At 38.2% G+C, this 24,318-nt stretch overlaps 1 protein-coding gene across 2 annotated transcripts in view; it reads left to right on the forward strand.

Annotated features, from left to right (window-relative positions):
- The window catches only part of PPFIA1 (PTPRF interacting protein alpha 1), a gene marked incomplete at both ends in the record, with an annotated part of 48,384 nt that extends 26,678 nt beyond the window's left edge, over positions 1-21,706 (forward strand). Inside the window, 18 exons of one of the 2 annotated variants that reach the window (XM_080346071.1) lie at positions 1,006-1,085; positions 1,344-1,476; positions 2,127-2,350; positions 3,046-3,280; positions 5,882-5,911; positions 6,653-6,804; positions 7,529-7,701; positions 8,148-8,241; positions 13,682-13,763; positions 13,889-14,089; positions 14,877-14,939; positions 15,445-15,471; positions 17,141-17,316; positions 17,405-17,502; positions 18,691-18,866; positions 19,404-19,472; positions 20,286-20,451; positions 21,648-21,706. In XM_080346071.1, the coding sequence (XP_080202197.1) occupies positions 1,006-1,085; positions 1,344-1,476; positions 2,127-2,350; positions 3,046-3,280; positions 5,882-5,911; positions 6,653-6,804; positions 7,529-7,701; positions 8,148-8,241; positions 13,682-13,763; positions 13,889-14,089; positions 14,877-14,939; positions 15,445-15,471; positions 17,141-17,316; positions 17,405-17,502; positions 18,691-18,866; positions 19,404-19,472; positions 20,286-20,451; positions 21,648-21,706 (2,238 nt within the window). The remainder of the gene's footprint in view (positions 1-1,005; positions 1,086-1,343; positions 1,477-2,126; positions 2,351-3,045; positions 3,281-5,881; positions 5,912-6,652; positions 6,805-7,528; positions 7,702-8,147; positions 8,242-13,681; positions 13,764-13,888; positions 14,090-14,876; positions 14,940-15,444; positions 15,472-17,140; positions 17,317-17,404; positions 17,503-18,690; positions 18,867-19,403; positions 19,473-20,285; positions 20,452-21,647) is intronic. The other variant, XM_080346072.1, reaches the window with a different exon arrangement.
- Between the last annotated feature and the right edge of the window lie 2,612 nt (positions 21,707-24,318).

Raw genomic sequence — 24,318 nt, forward strand, 5'->3', positions numbered from 1 at the left:
GGATACGCGGAGTGGCTGAATGCTTTGGAAATTTGCCAGAGTTCGAAGGTTGTGTAGAACTTTTACACTGTTGTACGTGTGACCTTGAACAGTAAAAAGAAAAGAGAAATACTTTCAATATTGGGTATTTTCCCGTAAGTTTTTTCTTAAAGCATTTGGGTATCATGAAATGCTTGTTCGAGCGATAAAGTTTTTTTCAAGTTTGAAGAATTGGTGGGCAGGGACAGAAATATTTATTAGGCTTGGCTGTTCCTTTGCAATAGCAGCTGCCTGGTGTTTTGCTTGTCCTGGACCTAAGAAATTCCCTTTTTGAATAACAGTGGTGGGGCCTTTCATTTCTTTGCGTTCTTAAGCAGCGGCGATTGATTTTGTTCTGAAATAATACGTGTTATTAGTTATTAAATCACAGGTGAATTGCATCTCCCAAGATGGTTCTAGCAAGTAGTGAGGCCAAACTGCCTGGACTGTGCTTCTGTAACAAAATGAAGAACGCATTCAGAATATATTGCAGAATATGCTTTGAATGTTTGTCTGTGTAGCCAGCAGTTTCCGCACAAGGCACAGATGTTCATCATCAGCCACTTTTTATTAGTCTTTCATTGTTTCTCATTCATTGGGTTTCTCTGCTGTTAAACTCCGAGTTTCTAGAGCATATAACAATGTCCAAGTTAAAAGTGAATGCGCTTTGAACCTTTGCACAGAGCTTGAAAAAATCTTGTTTCTTATTCAATATTATCCCTAATTACAGTGAAGTTAGTAATGTGTGAATCTTATTTGGTAGCTGTATTTAAAATACACGTTGTCATTAAGTAGAGTCACAGTGTAGAGAGGTGACGGGATTATTCTTGGGTATCCTTTTGCGATGGTGCGAAATAGCAAAACTTTTTACATTTTACATCATTGAAGGGTATGTTGTAAATTCAGTTATTTCTGAGTTTCATAGAAATAACACAAAAAACCTAAATATTCATTTATATTGTGTATTTTGTCTGTTTATTTTTACAGGATCAGCTGGTATTAAATGTTGAAGCATTAAGGGCTGAAAATGACCAAGTGAGACTTAGAGCCACATCACTTCATCACAGGTACCAGCACTTAATTGTATTTCATTTTTTGTCTGATTTCTTTAAAGTTACTTTGCTGAATGTGATTTTGTCTATTATAACTGCAAATACTTCAGTTACAGCAATGAAGTATATATTTTTATAGAGCATATAAAGCAGCTTTTATACTACGTAGAAAAAAGTGGCACTGGTGGGACAACAGGAATCATTTGGGTGGATATTTTCGTTTGTTTCCACCTTCCCTGTACCTTTGTTAAGGATCAAATGTTTGTGTTCTAGCCGACCAGATTTCAGATACCCAATGGCACCTTCGTCTGTGGCCGACAGTCACACCGACTCCTATGGCACCTCATCAGTGTTAAGGCGGCCCCAAAAAGGACGTTTGGCAGCTCTCAGAGATGAACCTTCAAAGGTAATAGAACTCTGAATATAATAATAATAATAATAATAATAATAATAATAATACTTTGCCAACAAAATAGATTAGATGAGGCTTATCTATTGCAAGGTGTACGTAGCCCTAAACTGCTAGATATATCCCATTTTACTAACTGATGCACAGCTACTAGTCTTTTTAATTGTTAGCAAATAATTGTAAAATTAGTATTTTGAAGGCCAGTTTGCGTTAAGTGTGATAAGCTTGTAGAATATAATTGGAAACCGTCCTAATACACTAATTTGTTACTGTTTTGCAAGCAGTTTTAAGTCCCTTTCGGGCCATATGACTTCTGATTACGTCAAGCTACTTCCAAAATTCTCATTGGATTTGATAGCAAAATTCTACTGTAATTTAGGGTTTATGTAGCCAAGATATGTGATGTTTTAATGTATTCAATGGGACTGCCCATTTTTAAATTTCACTGAGCTGTAAGATGCAAACTTTTCTACATTATAGCTTTTTTCTTTTTACATTTCTCTAAACGTTGCCGTCTTGATGGATGCATTCAGCATGTAAGTGGGCTACTTAAAAACTACTTTAAATATCTTGGAAAAACAGTAGAAATGTCACGCTTTTCCCATTGGAGTTTGGAATTTCTTTCAAATGTTTCTTAATTCTTGTAGGTTCAGACTCTGAACGAGCAGGACTGGGAGCGAGCCCAACAAGCAAGCGTGTTGGCCAACGTGGCCCAGGCGTTTGAAAGCGACGTTGACGTGTCAGATGTTGAGGATGACAGGGAGACCATATTCAGTTCTGTTGACCTCCTGTCACCCAGCGGTCAGGCTGATGCTCAGACTTTGGCCATAATGCTTCAGGAGCAGTTGGATGCAATCAACAAAGAGATTAGGTACGGTCTGCCTGCTCTTATGATTCTGATAAAAAGAAGTTTCTGTGACACTAGGGATGTTTTTTGTGGGGATACTCAGAAAATGGTGGCTGCCCATTGAGTTTCCTGGTGGGACGGTTGACAGAAGTAATTAGTTTGCTTATGGCCAAATTATCTTTTCTGGTTCTTTGTCTTCAGTCCCATTAATGGAAGGGTTTGTACATTACTAGTTTGGCAGAAACATCTGCATGGTGGTAATAGCAGCAGTGTTCACCAGTTTTTTGAGTTTGGGTTACAATATTTTTTTAGTGTAGCTGTTTTACTCCTTTCTAATGCCAGAGTTGGCCATTCTGTTTCTACTGTACTTGGTTGAATATCATAGAATCATTTTGGTTGGAAGAGACCTTCAAGATCATCAAGTCCAACCATAACCTGACTCTGGCATTAAACCCTGTCCCTCAGAACCTCATCTGTACATCTTTTAAACACCTCCAGGGATGGTGACTCCATCATTTTCATGGGCAGCTTGTTCAAGTGCTCGGCAACCCTTTCCATGAAGAATTTTTTCCTAATATCCAATCTAAACCTCCCCTGGTGCAACTGGAGGCTGTTTTCCTCTCATCCTATCACTTGCTACTTGGGAGAAGAGCCAGATGCCCTCCATGCTCCAACCTCCTTTCGACTCATGTTTCTTTGAATTATTTTTTTTCTTCTAGACTTATACAAGAAGAAAAGGAGAACACAGAGCAGCGTGCGGAGGAGATTGAAAGCAGAGTGGGTAGTGGCAGTTTGGACGCCCATGGCCGATTCCGGTCCATGAGCTCCATTCCTCCTCCCTATGCAAGTGGTTCACTGGCTGGTTCTTCCCCTCCTGGCAGTGGCCGCTCCACCCCGAGGCGGATTCCGCACAGTCCAGCTCGGGAAGTGGACAGACTAGGTATCATGACACTGGTGAGTATCCTTAGCTTTAATTTTCTAGAGGAGTGTTCTTTTTCTCTAGGAAATGGTTGTTTATTTTCTTTTTTATTCCCCTCCCCTTTCTCCTCTTCTTACTCAGCTGTATTTTTCCTTTCTCTAGGTTTTCCTACTGCTTCCTTTCAACTTCTATAAAAAGTGTAAGATACAGTCATAATGATTAGGAAAAACATTCAGAGCTCAAGTCTCTTATTTGGTGAATATCTCATGCCTAAGTATTCCATCTGTTGTTACGATCTTTCTTCTGACTCCTCTTCCTAGAAGAAATAATGTTTTCTTTTCAACGCCTGGTACAGCAACCAGTTTCTCCCCCTGCTTTGAACTTGATTTTTAGCAGTCCACTATTCCACTAATTACTCAGCTAAAAAGTGATTTGCATATATATTATGAATCTTGAGGGTTGTGGAGGTATCACAGCTGTTTTAATGAACACTGCTGTTTTGGTTTAGCCTATTAAGACTGGCAGGTAAAAGAAGCATCTGTTAGACGTCATAGCAGATGAAATAGGAGCTTGGGCTTAGCACTTCAGTGAGCAGAGAAAGATGGATCCATTCTTTTGACATTAATACGACTGCTTAGAAAAATTACTCCTTGTGGGAGCCGCTTTATGCACGTGAGCCTATCTGTAAAAACAACATACAAGTTCTCCACCTTTTTGTTTTTACATAAATGTTAAGCAAACCTACCAGTTTCTCATATTTGGAATACCTTCCGCTAAGGGGCATCGTGGATACAGGTATTTATTTGCAAGCACCCTCCAGGAAAAACACCTTCTCTAACTTAGCTCTAGGTACATTACTTTGTCTCCAGGTTTGCATATGTGTTTGGAAATTGTACTTACTAGTTGTACATGCAACACCATACTTAATATACATTATTGTGTTGCATCGCTGCACATGTGTCGTGTCCATATGATACCAAACAGTAGACAAGGAATTCTGTCCATCACTGCAAGAGCAGGTGGGCTGTCAATGACTGACTCAACTCATTTGAGTCTCTTACTTGTCTTTAAACACTCCCATATTTCAGCTGATTCCTTCTGCTAGCTTTTTAAAATGCGTACATATACCAAAAAGTCTATTTTCATAACAAGGAATAATTTCATCTTTCTTGCATTTAAAATTTAAAAAAATGTATCAGCTGTAGCCATATATCCAGGGTCAAACACTTGTATGGAAACTAACACATTTCAAAATGTCGAAGGCGTTATATTCTAATTTTTCACAGTAATAAGTAGTTAAGCTACGTACTTCCCTTACAGAAAACCATACACAAATGTAATAGCTATTTTCATGAAAACTAGATGAGAAGAATGTGTGTCATGTGGAAATATAATGTAACTGAATAAAAGAATTACATTCACTTTATATCGTAAGATTTGTGACTCAAAAGCACTTGACCCATTGTTCGCAGTTGCAATTGGCATTTTAGTACCTTCTTGCAACTGATTTGTGAAAGTGTGAAAACAAGAAGCTGTGCTTCTAGAATTACAGAACAAGAGCTTTCTAGGAACTGTTGGAACGGCTATTATGAATTATCAGACTTGAATGAGTTCTTACGGGTGGTTTTTTGATGTTTAACATACAGTTTTTCATATTTATGAGCACAATGGCAACATTAGCTCAGTGCCAGCTGCAGTAGTGGTCTTAGGCAGTTCAGTTTCAGCTGAAAACACCCACGATTAAAATGAATTAAAAAGCATCAACATGATAAATCAAGAAACCCATAGCTCTCTTCAGCAGCTCCTGTGGACAGTTTTCATTCCATATGGTGAACATTTATATGGGTGGTCAGATTTCATAGATCAATGAGTCTGCTGTGCTTGGAGGAGCGAGTGGATGATCTTTAAAGGTCCCTTCCAGGCCACACTCTCTGGCGATTCTGTGAACTTACAATTTATTAACATAGCACTCTACAGCCACTCTGAACTCAACTTGACATATTAATGCTGCATATTTGCGTGGATTCTAAATTAAAAAAAATGATTAGAAGTTGTCATCTTGGGGAGGGAAGCAACAGTCTTTTGAAAGATTTTATTGCCAAATACATTGATAATTAGAGGACAAATGATCTCAGTTAAGCTGTTGTCAGCATCGGTCTGAATAACTGAGGTTGCTGCCTCGCTCTGTGCGCTGCAGATGTGGGAACATCTGGAAGGTGAGATTCTGCGGCTTCTGGAGTGGATGGAGAATAAAATAAAACGAGTGGGAGATTCTTCCTCAAGCATTCCTGCACTTTTAAAATGAGTAAAAAGCACAGAACGCAGTTAGTGTGGAGAAATCAGCTATTGCTGCCACTTTGTGTCTCGCCGTTAAAGTGCAGCTGCTTTTTACACTATGGACAACCAGCTATAAATAAGCCTTGATGATTTTTTTCCTTCCCTTTCCCCACTTCAGGGATACATTGAAGTAATCTGTGATTTGAAGAGTATTTCGTACTCTGTATCTTTCTCTGTGCTGTAATTGTTATGGATATTCTCCCTTATATGTTTTGTCTGTAGTACTTGTCTCAGTCTGTGCTACAGTTTGCAATAAATACAACTTTTCCAAATTTCTTTTCTTTGCATGCATCTATCAGCCTAGTGATTTAAGGAAACACCGTAGAAAGGTAAAAATCTTTAGTTTATTTACTGGTGTGCTCCTTCATCTCCTTCTCTGGCCCCAAGCTCATTAGGAACATAAAGGAAACCATTTGTAGGGTAACCCTATAACCAGGATTATATGCTCTTTGATATTAAATGTAAATCGTTTATCATCTGAAGTGTGGATTTTCGTTTGTTTTGCTGGTGTGCAGGACTGTTGCGTTGCTTTCTGTTTGTAAACCGCTTTTTGTTTGCAAACACTCTTTTGCTGTTTTTCTGGAACAATATTTAATTTTAAAGAGCTGCTAGTGCACACACGAGTCTTAATTTCTGTGATTCAAACTTGGAGATAAAGCATAGCCACAGGTATATAGAAACTGACTTCATAGAATTGGTGGTGTTACTAGTCATCGTCTAAACACATAAAAGCCGTTTCAGTTCTCACTGTTATTTCACAGGACCCTTCAGCTTAAGTTCTGTATATTAGTTTAGTGGTGCTGAAGACATTACTGTAGTTGATAGCTCTATGAATGAATAAAAGATGAGCACTACTTGCTCATTTCAGTCTTAGTAGTTTGTCACTGAAGGTAACAGAAAATCCAGAAAAAGTCAAAAAATAGCCACCTACAGAATGGTAAGGGCAAGAGCAACTCTTTAACACCGAAATAATTCATTTTTCCTTTCAGTATTTTGTATAGCGTTGGTACTGCATTTATGGTTTTGCGTTTCCAACGAACCCCTCAAGTTTTCATTCGTTTTTTCATTAGTCTCCGGCTTCTAGAGAAGAGGTACGAGATGATAAAACCACCATCAAATGTGAGACGTCGCCGCCTTCTTCACCGCGCTCTTTGCGTTTGGACAGAGTCCAGAAAGGAGCTTTGCACACAGTGAGCCATGAAGATATCAGGGACATTAGGAAGTAAGTCAGGCCTAACAGGGTATCAGAATAAAATCCTAAAGCTGCAAAGCTGTTCGGTTTATAGGATTTTAGTCTAGATATTCAAGTGTTTCTCAAAACATTATGAGCACCTAAATGGGTGACTGTGTTACATAAAAAATAAGAATCCAGATCTTTTTGATGGTCGGAAATGGCTTTATAAGAAGAATTCTTCTGCTAGTCAAGGTCCGCATTAAGTTTGCTTCATGTTTAGGAAATGAAAAATGTACAATTCCCATCTTCTCTCACACGCTGGAATTTAGCTATAAACTTCAAATACATTGCAAAATAACCATCAAATGGGTTGGTTTGGGTTTTTTTGAGCAGTTAAGTATCTGGGGTGGATTCCACTCAAGTATTTCAAACTTCCATTGGCTGCCTCAGGAACTTGAGTTGTCAACTGTGGCCTCTCTGAATTGCACTTTAAACAGTTTTATTTCTTAAAGAATTGATGTGTAGTTCTATGCTATAATATATAAATATGTTTCTTGCATGATTTAGTTGCTTCCACCGTTTTTTTTTCTATTTAATGATACGTGTTTTAGTAGACAAGTTTATTATCATGACTCACTAAAAGCTGAAATTAGAGGTCATTAGTGAGTTATGGAGTGGACTTGCACAGAAACCCAAACTTGTCTTTCACTATGTCATGCTAGTGAATTTGTTATATCTGTGCTCCTTTATGACTCCTCTTTTTTTGGTAAAGTTCAACAGGTTCGCAAGATGGGCAAACAAGTAATCCCAGTAGCAGCAATAGTAGCCAAGATTCCCTTCATAAAGCCCCCAAAAAGAAGGGGATCAAATCCTCCATTGGCCGCTTGTTTGGCAAGAAAGAAAAGGGACGACCTGGACAAACCAGCAAGGAAACACTAGGACAAGGTTGGTGGGTTTTGTTTGGTTGGTTTTTGTTTCTTCAGGTTTTTTTCCACAGTTAGAGAGTGCAAGACTGAATTTTCTGATGTGTGTATCCATATGTGCGTATTTATAACTGATTATTTAGAATGGGTGCAGGATTTTTTGGAACTAGTGGCGCTGAATCTTCTGGTAGGTCCTTTTGTGCGTGCAGGATGCAAGTTCAGCTAGTCAGGTATTACCATCTTTCATGTTCAATAAACTGGTTACCTGAGACTTAGTGGACTGTTACGGCTTGTTTTATGGAGCAAAAATTTCACCTGTATCTCAGAAATGAAAGAGAATTTTGTTAGTATTGATGGCAGTCATATTGCAAAGGATTAAATACTTTTTAGGAAAGCACTAGTGATTTTTGAGTTCTGACTGGCCAAAATGGAGATGACTACAAGATTGGTGTTTGTTTTATCTTGCAGTTGGCATGGGAGAAGCTGATAGTTCCTCTCAGGATGCCTTGGGCCTCAGCAAGCTTGGAGGTCAGGCAGAAAAAAACAGGAAAATGCAGAAAAAGTAAGTTATGAAACACTTTTAATCCTCTGTGGTTAAGATATTGCTTTGTTTAAATTTTGTGTTTGGTTTTTGTGTTGTGTGTTTTCAGAGCATTAATAGTAGCACAGGTCATGGTAAGTTTGAAACAGACTTCAGTGCTGAAAGCTGCAATAAACAAAGTTGGAGATAAAGGTAGATTCTGATCAAACCCTCCTCAAAACATTGTTCTATTTAATACCTGTGAGTTGAACTCATTGGCAAGATCTCCCAAAGTTGTCTTTGGCTGCAAAGGGACTGACAGAGTAAAAGGCTGAGATGTTCTTCTCTACATCCTTCTCTGTGCGTTGGCTGCTTCCTTTCTAGCAGGTGACTCTGAAAGCCCAAGAAAAACTTCAGTTTAACGTTCACCTTTGAGTATCTATTGAGTGTTCCCAGGCTTAGAAGAGATGAAGGAAAGACCGTAATAATAGGTGCAAATATATATTGATGCTAGTAGAAATCTTAACTTGATGTTTATGTGGTAATACAGGAAACAGTCAAATTTATGTGAAGTAGGATCAAGCATTCTTTGCATTTTTGCACCCAAAGCCTTGAGCTTTGTTGCTTCTGTTGAGCTGCATTTACTGTGTCAAAAAACTGACCAAGATCAGACCCATCTTGTGGGTTTTTTTTAACTTTTGAAGGCAAAATAGTTGATGTTGCAAAGAAACTGTGCTGATTTTTCTCTTTGTGCAGGAGATTCCTTGCGGTACCTGAGTTCTTTCACCAAATAATAATACTAATGCCTGGTGGCTGCTAATGAAAACCAGCAGGGTGTTGGTTTGCAAAGGCAGAATGGAATGTGGGTTTGTTTGTATAACAGAACGCTCAGCTGTTTTTCTTCAGACTGTTCCACTGAAGGCAGCCAAACATTATTGTGATCTGGTATTTTCCCCTTTGTGCAGAGCTTTAAATTCATAGCACATCTTGGCTGAATAAACAGTTTTAGCCTGGTCATATCTATATAGCGGCAGGCCTTTGAACAATATAGATCTTAGTACCAGCAATAAACTTCCTTCTGGAGTAAAACAATCTATAGTGGCTTAACAAATGAAAGAAACGCAGTTCCAGATAAATCATGGCTTTTCTTTGTAAACATTCTGCCTTTCAAAAATTTACTGCTATTACTTAAAATATGCCTCATGGCTGCGTGTTGGTTGCTTAAAAGGCATGTGTCTGTATCAGACAGATGAGAAGTTTTAGTCTGAAATTGCCTCACCAAGCTATTGAATATGAGTACGTGCTTATTCGCAGGAAGGTATCCATGATTCAGGTATGAAACAAGACGGTGGTGATAAATATACGTATCACAATGTTTAGTTGTATTTCTCTTTCTGCTGAGGGCTGTGAAGAAGCAAATCTGCTATGATATTTTAAAAATGCCGGCAGTATCCTTTTAATCCAGCTGTTCCAGAATCCTGGCAGGTATTGGGAAGGTGGGAAGGGACGTTATCACAGTGTCCCAGATCCCAGATGCTCCTTATCAAAACGAAAAAGTGGCAAAGCTGGATGAATGAGGAGAGTTGGGGTTAAATCAAATTCTTGAGCCCGACTTCACTTATAAAAACCTGCATTGGGCAAAAAGAATTCCAGTTACCTGAGTGCTCGAAACAGTGACAGCTGCTCCTATTTATAGTTGTGTCTAATCCCCCTTTGCTTGCTTATCTTTCTGGTTTCTGCCTGTGCGCACACAAACAGGCTGAGGGCAGCATTCAGTGTCTTTACTAACAAAAACCTATTTATAGTTACAGAATTAAATCGCAGTACCCATTATTTGTCTGGTTTTGTATGCCTTTTGAGTTCAGTTTAATCCTAGCTTTCTTTTTTTCCCTTCATTGTTTCGTTTTCCTTTTGTTTACCGTTTGATGTAGTGCAAAATCAGGGTAAGTTTATATTTATTTTATTAGGATTGTTGTGAAATTCTGATAAATCCCATTTGGATTCTTTAACGATATATTAAAAACCCCAGCGTTTCTCAAAGAAGTCTAATTGTGAGAGGAGATAGTACGTTGTGAAAACGTGTTGCTGAAATCAATCCAGTGGTGTGTAGTTCAGTGTGAATTCTTGTTCAATGTCTTGTCTTAGTTTGCATGGTGTGAATTTGTATAATGGAAATATTAAACCCTACTTTGAATTAATATTCTAACTTGGGTTTTGAAAGTTCTTTAGCAATAGTAGATATTTGTGGCCATTCGTTTCCAAGGTAGATGTATTTCTGTAAACCCTCGCTCTTTGTTCACTGAATTGAAGTTGGTTTTGGTGTTTTCATGCTGTCCATCTTTGTGAGCTGTGCTACCAACAGTGTTTGCCACAACTTATTTGTGCTTTTCTGTGTACAACACAACAAACTTAATACTGTATTAATCAAAAAGGAAGGCAACCCTAAATTTAATATAACTCTCCCTAAAAAAAAATATGCACAAAACGTTTATTACATTCCTGAAATAAGGATATTAAGTTTCCACTGGTGCTCTGCCTGGGGTAATTCTGTTTTCACCTCATGTTTTGCTGCTGTTGCCGTTCAGTTTTTACATCTTGGACTCTCTTCACCACCTTCCCTACGGTGTTTTCTCTGTTCCCAACTCCTTCCAACTCAGTTCTTTTCAGTTCCAACCAGGAAAGCTGGTCTCCAGCATTCCTCCTCAGCTACCATTTCTGGATTTCCCCATTCCCATGCTGTCTTAACCCAGTCACAAAGTGATGTAGCTCTGCGCTGCTTGATTTCCCCTCTGGGATTAGCACATGTTGCCTGCCAAGAGCAATTCTAAACACTTCAGATGCTCTTTAAAGGGCCTCATGTGTTTGCAGCTCCATCGGGCACCTGCAGGTTTGACATCATTTCTCATCCCACACGGCCACAATTTCTTTGTTCTCCGCAGCTGAGATGCCTTTTGAATGTGTCCAACAACAAGTGTTCCCCTCTTGCCGCAGCGCATTTGGTCTCCCTTTCCAATTCTTTTATTAAGTCTGTAGACATTCATCCCTTGGTTTCATCACCCAAGAGTTATTCTGGTAGCCAGCTACTCCTTTAACATTCCTGTGTCCTTCATGGTGCCAGCTTTATAGCATCTGTTAACACTGTAATGTTTTGTTTTTCTCACCAAAATACGAGGCTGGATTTTTCACCCGCTTCTTAGATTGTATAGTCTTTATGGAATCTGATTGTATATTGCTGGAATGCAGCGAGTTTCGTGGTGAAGTTGGAAGGGAATCATTGGAAAAGTGAGGTTTTCTGCTATAGGAAAAGAAAAATGATGCATCATTTGTGGATTAAAACAGCAGCTGCCTTTGAATTCTTCCCATGAGATGTTTGGTGCCTGGGCTACGTCTTGAGCTTTCAGTTGAATGATTTCCCATGCCAGCAAGTTTCCGTCTCTTCTTGCATGTGAACGAATTCCGCTATTGTTTTTCTGCTTCGTGTCTGCTTTCCTCTTTAGATCATCGAATCATTTCTGCATAAAGTTATCTCATAAATACTTTTATTTCTGTGTTTGCCTCCAAAACGTAACACTTGCAGCCACAGTTGTTTTCTGCACACAATACCATGAGTTTATTGTTTCCATCGTAGCCTCTCCTTATTCTTTTGATCCATTCCCAGTACTGCTCATCTCCAGATGCTTTGCTGTTTCATGGTCAACCTGAATTACATGGGGAGACTTATAAAACTACCAGAAACAATACTGCAATTCTTTGAATTGCATACAGTACCCAAGCTGCTTTATAACCACCAAAAAATGAAGGCAAAGACACCATTTTTGAAGTTAAACTACTTGGAAAAAACATTGTGTTCCTTTATGGCCAATACAGTATTAAGCATTTGATTCTGTTCTTGCCAAGCAGGATTTTATAACATCTTATTGATTTGTTTTTCTTACATTTTTAGTCTTCAAACAACAAAGTGAAGCAAAACTAGTGATTTGTGGGACTAATGTAATGCATCCCACAGTAGCAGGAAAATAGCCGATCCTTTATTCCTAATTTAGAAATATACGTATATTTTTGATGTCTACAAATATATATTAATTTTTATGGTCTTCTCTGTTAGTGAAATCCAGCTATTGAGCTGCTAACTGTTGAAGATTCTCTCTATCTTAATTACAGGGTCTTAAAATGGGTAGGTTAGAATGGTTATTTGTAACCAGTTCGCTGGCAGTTCCTCCCTCCCCTTTTTTCATTCCTTGGCAGGACATTTAATTAGAATAAAGCATCAGGAGGTGCTTCTAGAGTAACAGGAATTCATTGCCATGCAGCTGGAGAAGTACTATCCATTGCTAAAGCTGTTGCTAGTATATTTATTACTCCATTGATTATTTTTTATGTTGCCTACCAATCTAGCATGAGGATCCTAGGTATGCTGGCGTGTCTAAAAGAGCTGATACTGCACATATATTCTGCACTACTAGCAGAAAAAGCTGCTAGTATTTCAGTGACCCCTTTTCAAGACGTCTTGTAGATGTGTTTAATGACACGGTTCTGAAGGTGAGGGGATTTGGGTTTAAATTGCGAGCGAATTATAAATCCGTAACGTAGGATCCTGAATCTGTAGTATTGCTGCTTATCTTCTTAATTCTACACTTGCAGAGTTGAATAAAAAGCATAAAAGAGTAAAAACTGGCCAATTAGACTATACTGGTTTTTCTAAAGTTCTGTGGAGGGTGAGTGGAGACTTAACCCTATACAAGTAGCTTTCAACGGCAGCTTAAACACTAGTTTTTGTCTCTTGGTTTATCAAACATCTTTGGCAGCTTTTTATAGGGATCTTATGTGCTCCCATTGTTTCTGGAAGCTGAATTGCCAGTTTTCAACTTGAGCCCCTTCTGTTTCAGAATAACAAAGGAAAGGGTGTCATCGCAGGAGATGAAAGCGGAGTTTCAGGATGCAGCCTTGCAGAATAGAATTGCCAAAGAGTATAATGCTTGTCTGAAACAACGCTTGAAATTCTGACAGGCCGCAAATTAAAATTTGCCCATTAAATGGTTACTGTCTCAGTGTCCAGCCGGATGGGCAGTAGCGTTTTGCTATTGTGGGTATCTGATCTGTACTCACACACCTCCATGGGTTTCAAATCCGCACATTGAGGAAAAAGCGACTGTTTTGGCTCAGTTCTAATTTGCCGAAGAGGAAATTGCAGCAGTTGAGAATCTGACTGACGGATCAGTCTGAGACCTCTGCTTTGTGTTGGTTGGGGTGCCAGTAGAAGCTTCAGACACAAATTACTGAAAGGCAAGATCCCGAAACCTCCTACCCAGCTCATATAGTCCTTGTACATGTGCTGTGGCTGCCTTAGTGGCCTCTCATATAAGGCTGGAAAAAGGAAGGAAACCAACTCTTGGAAAGAAGATAGAAAATCGAATGCAGTATTTAAATGGTAGAGTTATAACGAGTTTCTCTTTGTTATTAATAACTATTTCTGTAATTGTAGGCATGAGTTGCTGGAGGAAGCCAGACGACAAGGTTTGCCTTTTGCCCAGTGGGATGGGCCAACTGTGGTTGTGTGGCTGGAGGTCAGTGGTCCTTCCAAAACAAATAATTGACCCCCCCTCAGTGTGCAGACTTGTAAAGAATTTTAAGTTTTGGAGCCAGGAATGTTTTGCAGTTCCTGTTCACTTCTTTTTCTTGTGTGTTTCAGCTGTGGGTTGGGATGCCAGCCTGGTACGTGGCTGCTTGCCGAGCAAATGTGAAAAGCGGTGCTATCATGTCAGCTTTGTCTGATACAGAGATCCAGCGGGAAATTGGGATTAGCAACCCCCTGCACAGGCTGAAGCTGAGGCTGGCCATTCAAGAAATCATGTCACTGACGAGTCCATCTGCACCTCCCACCTCCAGGACGGTAAGGACAATGATCCAGCATTAAACATCTTTTTAGAACCGTTACAGTTTCCAAAAATTCTCCCATAAAGATGTAACTGAAAGGATTTGAGCTGAGAATTAAATTGTAGAACGCCACATTATTTAAATATAGGATGTTTCTTTCATGGAAATTAAATGAAGGAATAACTACGTTTTCTTTCCTAAGGGGAAGAGAAGTTAATATCAGTGTAAGTATATAATCCAAAATATTTAGAGTACATGTTATTTGCCTCATCTTTTGGCCTCAGAAGAATTTATAAATCAGCTGAAGTGTGAGTGTACAGAAACTTGTGCAATAGTTGGGAGGCTCTTTTAATCCATTGACTGCAAATAATGATTCAGCCTACATAAACTAGGAGTCCATGCCTCTGTCTCTACTCCAGTACATTTGGACACTCAAAGTCAGTGTGAATTCCCTCTCAGGAGTCTGTCAGCCCTATAATCTAATTTCTGAGATTCCTGGGATTATACCTGAGACCACCAATGGATTTTTGGGATTAGAGCAGAGTCAAGTGTTTGCCCATTAATTCCATCAGCATAAGCCGTTTATCACGTTCAGTGTTGTTAATATCTTTGAGGAAAAGCGATCCGTGTTAAAGGGTTTTTATTCCATGCCGTTACTTTCACTAGATACACCTAGTCTTAAGACTTACCGTTGCTTTTGCCCATGCCTGCTCCTTACATGTACCAATTGCTTATATGTTCTGCAACCTCTCCTCTTTGTTACTGCTTTCCTTGCACTGGATGGGATTGTGGGGTCATGTTAGACCACGGGAAATGTCTGGGTAACACACGAAGAAATGGAAAATCTTGCAGCCACCCAGCAAACGGTTAGTTTATAGTGTTGCCGCTTCTGTTCCTTGGAGTGCTTTTCCTGCTTTCTAAACATTTCAATCAAACGCCTTTTGGTCTTTGCTTTTTGATTAATGCATTCAAATTCTGGATCATCAGTTCTTCTAATTATTAACCTTGTAACCTGCATCTTGGTAGTGGTTTTTTTCCGAAAGTGGGGTTGGGGGGAAAATCATCACCGATAACATTGTAAACAAGGCTCTTTCTAATCTGGAAAATGGAGCTCTAATTTGATTCACTAATAGACAAATTGAATTATTTATGCAGAAATTTCTTCTCTGCAGAAAACCTAATCAGTAGATGGTTTTGCAGCCCCTCACGAGTGCCTTGTGTATTGTTTTCCAATGCATGATTCTTGCTTTATCTAGATTTTTTTTGGTATGCAGTAGACATAGTCTTGCAGTGCATCTTTAATTGTGATCTCCTTACTAAACTTAAATACTAATACATGTGTGTTCTTTTGCTTTTCTAACCACGTAACAGGAAGATGAGGAGGGAAGCTGGGCTCAGGTTGGAAACTTTATGTAATATTATAGACTATATGTAAACCGTCACAATAATGAGAGGATAAAAGAATCTGGGTTTGCTTTTTTAGCACTTTGAATGACTCTTGGTGTGGCTTGGGGATTGGGAGAGGGAGAAACTAGAGGTTTATCTCTGTATAATACATACTTGGAATGTACACTTTTATATTTAGGTGATTTAAATATTTTAACGTTTTCTGCTACTTCCAAGATTTGGTGGTTCGCCATTGAAAAATTGTAAAATACTTTGTTACATAAGGATTTTTAATAATAGGGCTGTCAGGGGAAAGAATACCCAAAAGTCTTTGTCATTAGCTTGCTGAAGTATTTCTCCTCTAGCTTATGAATTGCCAAAATGTAGTTACTCTTGCTTAATAAGCGTAGTTGTATTCTATTCATTAAACATATTAGATCATATTTTTAAGTAATTTGATGCCATAAAGCAGGGTGTGTTTTTGGAGGGGTGGCTCTTTGAGAAGGCAGAAATCCCCCATTAATCTGGTGTGTGCAGACAGCCCCAGCTCAGCCTTGGCCACCACCCCAGGTGTGCTGCAAGACACACGGAGCCTCCATACTTAATTAGATTTCTCTGCACTAATTCTGTAATCCTCCTTGATGAATTGTTTTCCTTTCAAGTGCTGACAAACCCTAATTGTATTTTCAGGCATTGAGATAGTTATTTTATACAGGGATAGAAACAAAACTCAGGATTTGCTGGTGAGCCGGATCTTAGGACAGGCGAGTCTCTTCTTGTTTGGCTGCCCCCCAGCTTAAACCTGGTTTAATTCCCATTAACCAGATACTCATTTGCGGATTGTCAGGAATAACAGTCAGAGTTTCTCTCCCTGTTATTATACAAGAGTAACTTGCTGTTTCAGTCTGCAACCCAGCGATGGCTGAAAGAAACGCTCCTTTCTATAAGATGCTTCCTCTAGAGGAGAAATAAAGCTCCTGACTTTTAATTGCACAGTAAAAATGAATTATTACCCTTAACTTCTGAAAAAAAAGGAGCTGCTGGTTTCGTTGCTCAAGGGTGATTAGATGCGTAGTTATAAAGTCTCTCGTTTTTAGAAGTTTTATCCAAAAAATGCCTGATGAATTGCAGGTCAAAACTGCAGTGTGGTTGCTTTGTTTTTTAGGATAAGGACGAGCACTTGGAATTATTCTTCAGTAATGCATTTTTAGCATTTTTTGCTTACTTAATTGGGATCAGTTTCTGAAAACACTTAAGAGGATTAAAAAACCTTTTTTAATATCTTGTATTTCTATGGTCATGGGAAAAATAAGATTCCCCCTTTCCCCAGTTTTCAAGAGATACAATATTTTCAGGATCTTAACAATATGAAATTCTGTGGCTTTTACTATCAAGACAGCATAGACGAGTCTCTTTACATTTTAATTAATGTATTTTTTTAATACTCTTCAACATAAAATAAAGGCAGCTTTACTTGATCTGAATATTTAAACTTGCTTTTCTTCATGAGGCCGATGAGCTCAGAGAGCAGACATGTAGCATTCAATATCTCTATTTGCTTATCTTTATAGGCTAAGGAGTAAGCATTACTTTTTCTTTCTTTAAAATATATTGTCTTAAAAAGCTTTTTCTCTTTTATTTCTCATTTTAATAAGCTTATTTCTTAATCTTTTAAACCCAGACGTTAGCGTACGGTGATATGAACCACGAGTGGATTGGCAATGAATGGCTCCCCAGCCTGGGGCTCCCTCAGTACCGCAGCTATTTCATGGAATGTCTTGTTGATGCTCGAATGCTGGATCATTTAACTAAAAAAGATCTGCGTGGGCAACTGAAAATGGTGGACAGCTTTCACAGGTATAGAAATTGAAGTTGGAGACCTAACAGTAAATGTTTCCCTTATCTCTAAATAATTTTTTTACGCTTTTCTTATTTTCCGAAACAGGAACAGTTTTCAGTGTGGAATTATGTGCCTGCGAAGACTGAATTATGATCGAAAAGAACTTGAAAGAAAGAGAGAGGAAAGCCAGAATGAAATTAAGGGTTAGTGCATTGCGGCGACCTCAGTCTGATTCTAACACGTTTTCACTGTTCTGCCTCAATTTCTTTTGCTTTTAAAGACATTAGAGAGAGAGGAGATGCAGACCCTGGATGGTGCATCGTGAAACACACCGTTAAATCATTCACTTGTGCAGAGATGTGCTACAAATGCAGCAGGTTTTGAAGCTCTTGCTGCTCTGAAGTGTGAAACAAAACTAAATGTCTCAGGAAAATGAGGGTTTGCTCCTTGAAATATGGAACTCTTGAGTTCCTCCTGGGAATAGTTTGGGAAGAGGAGGAGTTGATACAAGCCAGAGATGTGCTGTGGATCGTTATAACAATTTAGGTGCAGACATTCCTCAGGAGTGTAAAACAACCTGCTTCCAAGAATGTAGTTTTTGTTTTGACGTTTGGGCCAAACATGTAAATGCTGCTTTATAACATTTTTCCTTGAAAAAGTTCAAAGATGGGAATATATTGATTGTTGAACTGCTGTGGCATGAAATGCCTTCCAGCAAACTTCAAATATGTCACTTTCCACTTTAAATTTATGATTGTGGAAAAGCGTAGCAGTATGCAAACAAAAGCTGAAGCACTAAATCAAACACCTCCAGAACTTAAAAGGTAGATGGGGTTATAAAACTAATAAATGACAAAGCTTTATACAATAATAAATAAGCTTTCTGTTCAAATCCAGTAGGAAGCGTGTGAGGAAGCGCTGTAAAATATTTCTTTTGAGTAGTAAATGTTTTTTTTTCCAAAATATTTAATGTCTGGGGTGATGTACAAGCTGGTAAGTGGCTGTGTAAAATATTAATAAAAGATCCTATCTTCTCCATCTGCGTGAACGCTCTCCCCAGCTCAACTTGTCTCCGAACTGTGACTACAAAGAGAGAAGATGGAGCAAGGTCTGTTTGTTCTGGGTGCAAGGAAAACTATTGCATGGGAAGGATCCAACACCAACACGAGGTTTTGTTGCCACTTCAGAGCGTTTCATGCACACCAGAAAAGTCAGGGGCAGATTAGATCGCAACCTGTTAAATAACACCATTCCTTGAGGGCTACTGCTTAACGCTGAATTGTGTGTATGTGGAAATCAATGCTAACACCAACATGCAGGTCAAGAAACTGCGAGTCTTTTGTTCAGAACAGTGGTTTTGTATAAACCAGGCAACTTTTTTGTCTCCACAGATGTCCTCGTGTGGAGCAACGAAAGGATGATCCACTGGGTAGTGTCCATCGGCCTCAAAGAATACGCGAATAACCTTATCGAGAGCGGAGTTCACGGTGCACTTGTGGCCTTAGATGAATCGTTTGATTACAATGCATTAGCTCTCTTATTGCAAATACCCACTCAGAACACCCAGGTAAGCAAAAAGTAGTTGCATTATCACCGATGGGATTTTTCTGCACTCTAAGAAAGTTAATAAAAAATGTCAGTGCCATTTTTAAGTGCATATCTTTCCATTTCAAGTTTCTAGAGCCAGGAACAGAAAGTTGTCCTTAATTTCATTGTGTAAGAGAAGAACACAAAACTATGCTTTTCTTACTGGTTTCTAATTGTTAATTCTGGTTGATAAATTTATTTGAACAAAAACTATTTTTCTTATAGCCCGTCTTCACAACATGAGTGCAAAACTCATCTGTTCGCTGGGTTTTTATTATGAAATAGTGAAGTTTGAGCCAGAAATCATGAACTTTCATATCACAACTAAGGGGAGTGGGGAGCTGTTGAGTCTTAAATTTTTTAAAAGTTACAACTTCAATAGTAACTTTTTAAGTGCTATATTTATTAAGCTGATAAGAAGGTATTAAACAATTTGGGTTATATTAAGTTTTTAGAAATTACTGTAGGTTACTAATTACTAATCTTTTGGAATTTATTTTTGTGCTATAAACTTTAGGCCCGTGCTGTTCTGGAGAAGGAATTTAATAACCTCCTTGCTATGGGCACTGACAGAAGACTTGATGAAGTAAGTTACTTGAGCTGATGACCCAAATAATGCAGACACTTGGCTCATTCTCATTTTACCTAAAATGGCATTCAAAGGATTGAACTGTTTCTAAAGGTGGAGTTGGCAAATGAAGATGCACAATAGATACATTTTCATTAACATAATACCTTCACTGCAAAAGACATTTTTGGAAGCGGGGCTTGAACTGTTGTATTTATTAAGTGCAGTATTATATTTCTGAAGTGCAATATTACTTAAGAGATGCAGTTGTATTAATGAGGGGAAGATGTACATGGGTAATTACAAGTTAAATTTACCGAACTACTTAAGAGAATGCTGCACAGTAATGTAGTATTTACTACCCTTTTATTTTTCCTCACTGTCACTTGTTGGGATTTGTAGCATGAGAAAGCACGATGGCTGTATCATCATTCCTGTGAGACAGAAATGAAGGTTAAAAGCAATTGTTCAAATTTAACCTCTATATGTCAGTGTTCCCAAAGCGGCTTTTCCGATCCGCTCCACTCCTCATGTCCCCTACGAATGAGTGATGTGATGCTTCTGAATTACTGCAAATCGTGAAGTAACGACATTTGAAATCCAAAATGTGCTGAGCACGTGAATTTCTGTAGTTACGGAGCTGAGGAGCCCACGCTCCAGCAAACACACGCAGATTGGTGCAGATGAAAACCCCTGCGGCCATCGCACCTGAACCGCAAATTAACTCATTCGGTGGTGACACGTTTACTTAAGATTGCCAGTAATCCTTTTAATGTCAGTAACGATCCTACACTTTTTATTAATGGCTAATGATGTTTATCAATGTAACAGGATGATGATAAGAGCTTTAGGAGAGCACCTTCCTGGAGAAAGAAGTTTAGACCAAAGGACATAAGAGGTTTAGCTGCTGGATCAGCAGAGACTCTTCCTGCAAATTTCAGAGTTACAACCTCAATGTCTTCACCCTCTATGCAGCCAAAGAAGATGCAGATTGATGGTATTGATTTTTTGTATTATTTTAAGCATGATGCACTTTTTTTGCTTGAGATTACAAGGGGATTCAGTTCAAATTACCTTTTTGCTGCATAAAAGCATCTGCCTTGTGCATGGTTGTGTATATAACACTGTGTTTAACCATAGGGCGCTTTATAATTTCAGGAAGCTGCACTAGGTGTGGAGTTTTTTTACTTCATTGGAATAACAAAGTGAACGTTATCGTTAGAAATAGATTTATTTTAACCTAGGAAAACAAAGTGACATTTCAGTAGAAGCCTTTTAATCACATGATGCATAATTTCTAATTAGCAGCAATTAGACCAACGTAAGTCTCGCTTCTGAAATGCAATAAAACGCATTCAACAAATGATGAATAAACTCCCTTGGATAATTTTGGGATTATTAAAATTTAGACGATGCGATCCCTCCCTACAGTAATTATAGTATTGAGTGTACTTGAAATCACAGTTTCATTCATTGCTGTGTACTTAATGATCTATATGTATTAAAAAACCCAACCAAACCCAGAATACCCCGTCTGGAAGTGGGAGTTGGTCACTTGTCATATGAGGTGTCTTGTCTGTTTAAAAACAGTTTCTTTAGTACTATAATAACATTTACATGAGTTTATTTTACAAAGCGCAAGTAAAAATAAATGGAAAAGGTATGTAAGTGGAGCAGACAGGATGAGAACCTGAGCATCACCTATCAGAGTTGTCTCAGGTTCTGAGCATTAAAGCTCAAAGAAACGAGCTTTACACATGATGTTACTCTTGAAGCTGGGAACTAGTTTAAATTTAAAACATTGGCTCTAGCACAAAATATTTTCCAGATTTCACATGGAAAATTATGTATATTGAGCGAAGTCTTTACCATGCAACCCCCCCTTTCTTTTTCTGCTAAAACCCAGAAAAATATATAAACTTTAAGAAACAGAAAAATACATTCCTTATAAAATTACCGCTGGCAATTTGTGTGTTAGTTGGCATGCAGATTTCTTTGGTTAGAATTCTTTTTGTTAGCCACTGAAACTAGAAGTGGTAAAATAAACTGTGAAATACATTCTGCTTTTCTAACTTGTAAGCTTAGAGTTGGGTGAGTACAGTAGCTGTTATCACCTTGCTGTGGGGTATTTTTGGTGTGGAAAACTAACATGCATGCTGTGTTCTGCATGTCTTCCCATGCTTCTTGAAATAGGCAGTGTATCAGGAACACAAAGATTGGATTCTGCTACAGTAAGGACCTACTCCTGTTAGAGCCTTCTCCTGGTGAGTAAAGTTGGGAGCTTTCATAGTAAAGCAGCTACTTATGAAGCAAAATATCTGATCTTTTAATACAGTGACTTTACACACAAGATGGTTTCAAGTGTTCAGGGTAGATTGTTATATTGAAAATGCAAAGGTTATTTCCTACAATGAAGATGGCAAGGGTTTAAATATTTACTTTTGTAAATACTATATTCTTTTGAGGATTTTCTTTAGAAACAGCCTCAAAAAAGACCCATGCAAAGTAGTGTGGAAAGCAAAGGCTGGGTGAAGCAGCTGCTCAAAGCGGGTAGGAGGGAAGGGAACTAAAATAGGGATATAAAGGAAACACTGAGGTGTCTGACACTGAGCTTCATATTATTGATCCTTCAGAATCTTGGCCAATGTTATCCCTCTGCAATATACATCAATATTGAATTGTTATAGGCGTTACTGCATCGTTTTCCAAATCCTGGCTACTTCAAACACAAAATACATGTATTCTGGCTTATGAAAGATGCGTAGTCCTGTCTCACTCCGGGATTTGCAATGCTTTTCCTTCAGCTGCATTTTCTTAGGGAACGGGATTTCTCCCATTTTGCAAACAAGTCTGGAAATTGAATTTTGACTATATTGGAGTTTAAAAAAAAAGAAACTCAGTGAGTCTTTGACTAGCTGGTACATTCCGTGGGCTATAAATTGCATTTTCTGCTTACAGCTTCTTTCTTCTCACTAGTAACATCCCCACCAGCTCCTGTATTTGCTGCCTTTTCCTCAAATTCGGCACCTTTTTGCCCATACAAGTTTATATATGAAATGCTGAGAAGGGGAACTTGCACCTAGCAACTCAGATCATGTGGATCTGTCAGTTTATAATCTCGGGGGAGATTTAAATTGTCTTTAGTTTCATGACATTGAAGTTTGAAGTCTTCCCCAGCTTCTCCCCTCTGTTGCAGGATGTTCTGTAGTCGGATGATCCACGATAAAAATCTGGGAAGCAGGATTATTGTGCTTTATTTTGCGTTGCAACTGAAGATGACAGGAGGCAATAAAACTGAATATGGCATGGCAATAATTTAATGCATGGATGCTGGGCTATTGAGCTGCGTGTTTGAGAAACTTAGAATGAAATGTTGTTGAAGAAACTGCTAACAGAATTCTTTTTGTTGTTTTCTTGTGTGTGTTTTGTTGTTTTTGCAGTTTACCCACACTATTTCTACCGGTGATATGCAGCATTTTGAACATTTGGAACCCTTAACCTGTTAATACTTGTTAAATGGACACTTTGAGATATTTTATTACAGAGTTTTTAATTAGCAAAAAAAAATTCATGAGTACTATAGAGAAAATATTTTAGAATCTAAATGTTTCTTATATTTATGTGACTTCTCATTTATATAGTTACTTACTTTTTTCTGTTTCTATTCAGTCTACAAATCAAATCATTGCTGATTTTTTTATTCTAATTTTAGTCTTTCCAACTGAATGTACTGTAATGCTTGTATGTATATGTCCCTATAAGTAATATAGGGTTTTTGTAAATTATGCAGTTACTGTAATTATCATTGGGTTTTTTTAAATAATGAAACTGAAGGTGAAAAGGATTTTAATACCTTTGTAAAAGTATCACGACACCAAGCAGTATATATTTTGTCTTTTGGAAATGTTAGCTTAGATCTGAAATCAAGTCCAGCTTTTTTGGGGGTAAAAATGTGTGTTCTTGTAGGTTTGGTACATGATTGTTTTCCCTTTCAGAGCTGTACCTTTCCACAGAGAGGCTTTGTCAGGTAGTGGGAATGTGTCTTTATTTAAAATATAACTTGTTTTAAAAGCTGGGAAGAGCTCTAACACTACGGAACACGTTTTAGAAGTGCTTGACTCGGTCATGACACTCTCTGCTGTATTCGTGTAGCGTTGTCTTCACGGTGACTGAAAACAAGCCATAAACCAAGAACTGCTTTTATTTGTATTAGTTTTGGTTTTTCTTCCTTAACGGGGGAAGACAGACTTCATAATAATTCCTGGTCGTAATCCACAGGCCACACAGAGAGTTTGTGTCCTAGATCTTTTTGATTGTGGAAAGACGCTGGTGAAATTAGTTGGAATGGACCAATAATGAAGCACTGCAGCCCCCGTCAAATGAGTAGGGAACAATGAAGGTACAACGGGCTGAAAACTAAAGCAGTGCAACTTCTAATAAAGGCCTTACTTTTCTTATGTAAGTCATCTTTTGTGTTTTGTAAACTTGTCTGGACTTTAATTGCGATGGTCGTAGCCATTTTGGACTGTATGAGTAGAAAATGTATCCGACACTTGTAAATGGCACATTAAAAAGCCAGCAAGAATCTGTTCAGATGGTGCATTATTTATTATGCAACAATATATATAGCATGTCTTTTTTTTCTTATTTTGTTTTCCACTTTTAACTCGCTTGTAAAACTGAAATTCATTGTTACTGTCCTGTTTTTCTATTAATCTTTTGTGTATTTTCAGATTATGTAACAATATGTACAGTCTACTTTTGAACTATTTTTATCACAGTATTATTTATTGCTTTCTTTCAATAAAGTACTGATGCATTTTCCACTGCCAATAAAACACTATTGAAAAGCTACGATCTAATT

This window comes from Nesoenas mayeri (genome assembly GCF_963082525.1).
Source record: "Nesoenas mayeri genome assembly, chromosome: 5".
Taxonomy (NCBI): Eukaryota; Metazoa; Chordata; class Aves; order Columbiformes; family Columbidae; genus Nesoenas; species Nesoenas mayeri.